We start from the raw sequence: 2304 nt of genomic DNA on the forward strand, positions 1-2304 counted from the left end.
ACCTATGAGAACCCATGCTTAAACCAAAAAGCCGGAAAAAATAGAAAAAGGTACCTTTTATTTAGGTACAAGGCGTACCTTTTAGTTAGGCACTCTCGCTACAAGCGATATATGTTTTTTTGGGGGTAATCCGAGATTTATTTACGATCAAAAGCCACAGTTTGTGAGATACATCTTGGATCATGAGAATGGCCTAGCCACACATGTCGTTATGGGCTAAGGAATGAGCAATTTTCGCCAGACTATGTGCCTCAACGTTCGAGTCATGACTCTCATAGGTAAAACTACATATAAAATGAGAAGCTCTCTGCCGAATTTCCTTAATCACCGTACCGTATCTTCCTCGGTTACCTGTGTTTATATCACCCGCCACTTGCTTGGAGTCAGATGCAATCAGCATCCGCTGAATGTTCAGGTCTTCTGCCAAGGAGAATGCAATCTTCCCTACACGCGATCGCCTCAAGTGTAGCTGGATCTAGGACGCCTTGTACAACCAGTGCAGAGCTCTCAAGGAAGGCGCCGTGGTCATCCCTGCACACGGCGGCTGCAGCACCTCCTCCGGCCGGTCGCAACAGCCCTGCATCAACATGTATCTTGGCCACATCAACCGGTGGTGCCTTCTGGCGGTTGTTTTTTATAAGCGAGATATGTGCACGCCAAAAGCCCAAACAAGTGATACTGCCAGCCTCAATTTTCATAGGATTCCAGCGCTTATATTATGGAGAATCTTTTCAAACGATGATGCAACATATGAGAAGTGCTAAAAAGACAAAAAGAAGTGAGTGGATCCAACAGAGTCGTGGAGCACGCGCAGGTGGCGGCCCCAATTTTCATAGGATTCCGGCCGCTCATGAAGCATCTTTTCAAACGATGATGCAGCATATGGAAACTGCCAAACAAACAAAAACTGAGTGGAGCACGCGCAGCTGGTCATACTTTACTAATTTATATAAAAGCAAGGAGCACTAGCCATAGCCAGGCCACCAACCACACCGGCACCGTCCAGTCCAGGGCTCAGCTAAGCAATCATGGCTTGGCTGCGGCTGCTCGCCACCATCCTAGCGCTGCTCGCCACTGCCGGGGTCGCGCACAGCTTCGAGTTCCATGAGGACACCGTGGACGCCATCCAGCTCGGCTTCCGCAACGGCAGCCTCACCTCGGCCGCCCTCGTCCGGTTCTACCTCGACCAGATCCGCCGCCTCAAGCCGCTGCTGCACGCCGTCATCGAGGTCAACCCGGACGCGCTCCGGCAGGCCAAGCGTGCCGACGCCGAGCGCCGTCGCGGCACAGCCACCGGCCCGTTGCATGGGGTGCCCGTCCTGCTCAAGGACAACATCGCCACCCGCGACGCTCTCAACACCACGGCCGGCTCGCTGGCGCTCCTCGGCTCCGTGGTGAAGCGCGACGCCGGCGTGGCGGCCAGGCTGCGGCGCGCTGGCGCTGTGGTGCTCGGCAAGGCCAGCCTCTCCGAGTGGGCCAACTTCCGCAACGTCCGCAATGGGTGGAGTGCGCGCGGCGGGCAGACGCGCAACCCATATGTATTGTCGTCCGACCCGTGCGGGTCGAGCTCTGGGTCAGGTGTGGCCGCGGCGGCGAACATGGCGGCCGTGACGCTCGGCACCGAGACCGACGGCTCCATACTCTGCCCGTCGTCGTTCAACTCCGTGGTCGGCATCAAGCCCACCCTCGGGCTCACTAGCCGCGCCGGCGTCGTCCCCATCACCACTAGACAGGACAGCGTTGGGTACTTCTCATATTTCTTAGTTTTGTCCCCATCACCGAGCTTTGAAATTTATGCAGCATGTAAAAATCTTTGACTTTACTCACTTAGTATAAAATTTCAATGAAGTTTACCTAACTTCAATTTTGTTTAGATTTAATTAGAATCTGACCGGGCATTTTTAGATTTTGAAAAAATAGTTGGAAATTTGAAAAGTTCAGCATGCTGTTTGCAATGTTGCAGACCGATGTGTCGGACAGTGTCGGATGCAGTCCATGTGCTGGATGCCATCGTCGGCTACGACAAGCTCGATGCCGCGGCCACTCGAGCAGCATCCAAGTACATACCTTACGGCGGATATCTGCAGTTCCTGAAGAAGGATGGGCTGAGAGGGAAGAGGATTGGCGTCCCCAATGTATTATTTCAACAAGGACTTGGAGAGAAGCAGATGAGGGTGTACGAACAGCAGCTTGGCAGAATGAGGTTATTATCATACTTCAAATCTCCCTGACTAGCAGTGTGTAAATTATACGTACATGAAACATTGGATCGGTTATTAATTTTGTTGTAGGAAACACGGAGCC

The 2304-nt window shown here is 52.8% G+C and overlaps 1 protein-coding gene across 1 annotated transcript; it reads left to right on the top strand.

Annotated features, from left to right (window-relative positions):
* Positions 1-957: 957 nt before the first annotated feature.
* LOC123177266 (probable amidase At4g34880) lies at positions 958-2304 on the top strand (the record flags this gene model as incomplete). The annotated part of the gene is given in 3 exon segments (XM_044591112.1): positions 958-1744; positions 1964-2203; positions 2292-2304. Coding segments are annotated over 3 exon segments (969 nt in total), but the record flags the coding sequence as incomplete, so codon positions are not given.

The sequence above is a fragment of the Triticum aestivum genome, unplaced genomic scaffold (genome assembly GCF_018294505.1).
Source record: "Triticum aestivum cultivar Chinese Spring unplaced genomic scaffold, IWGSC CS RefSeq v2.1 scaffold135470, whole genome shotgun sequence".
Lineage (NCBI taxonomy): Eukaryota > Viridiplantae > Streptophyta > Magnoliopsida > Poales > Poaceae > Triticum > Triticum aestivum.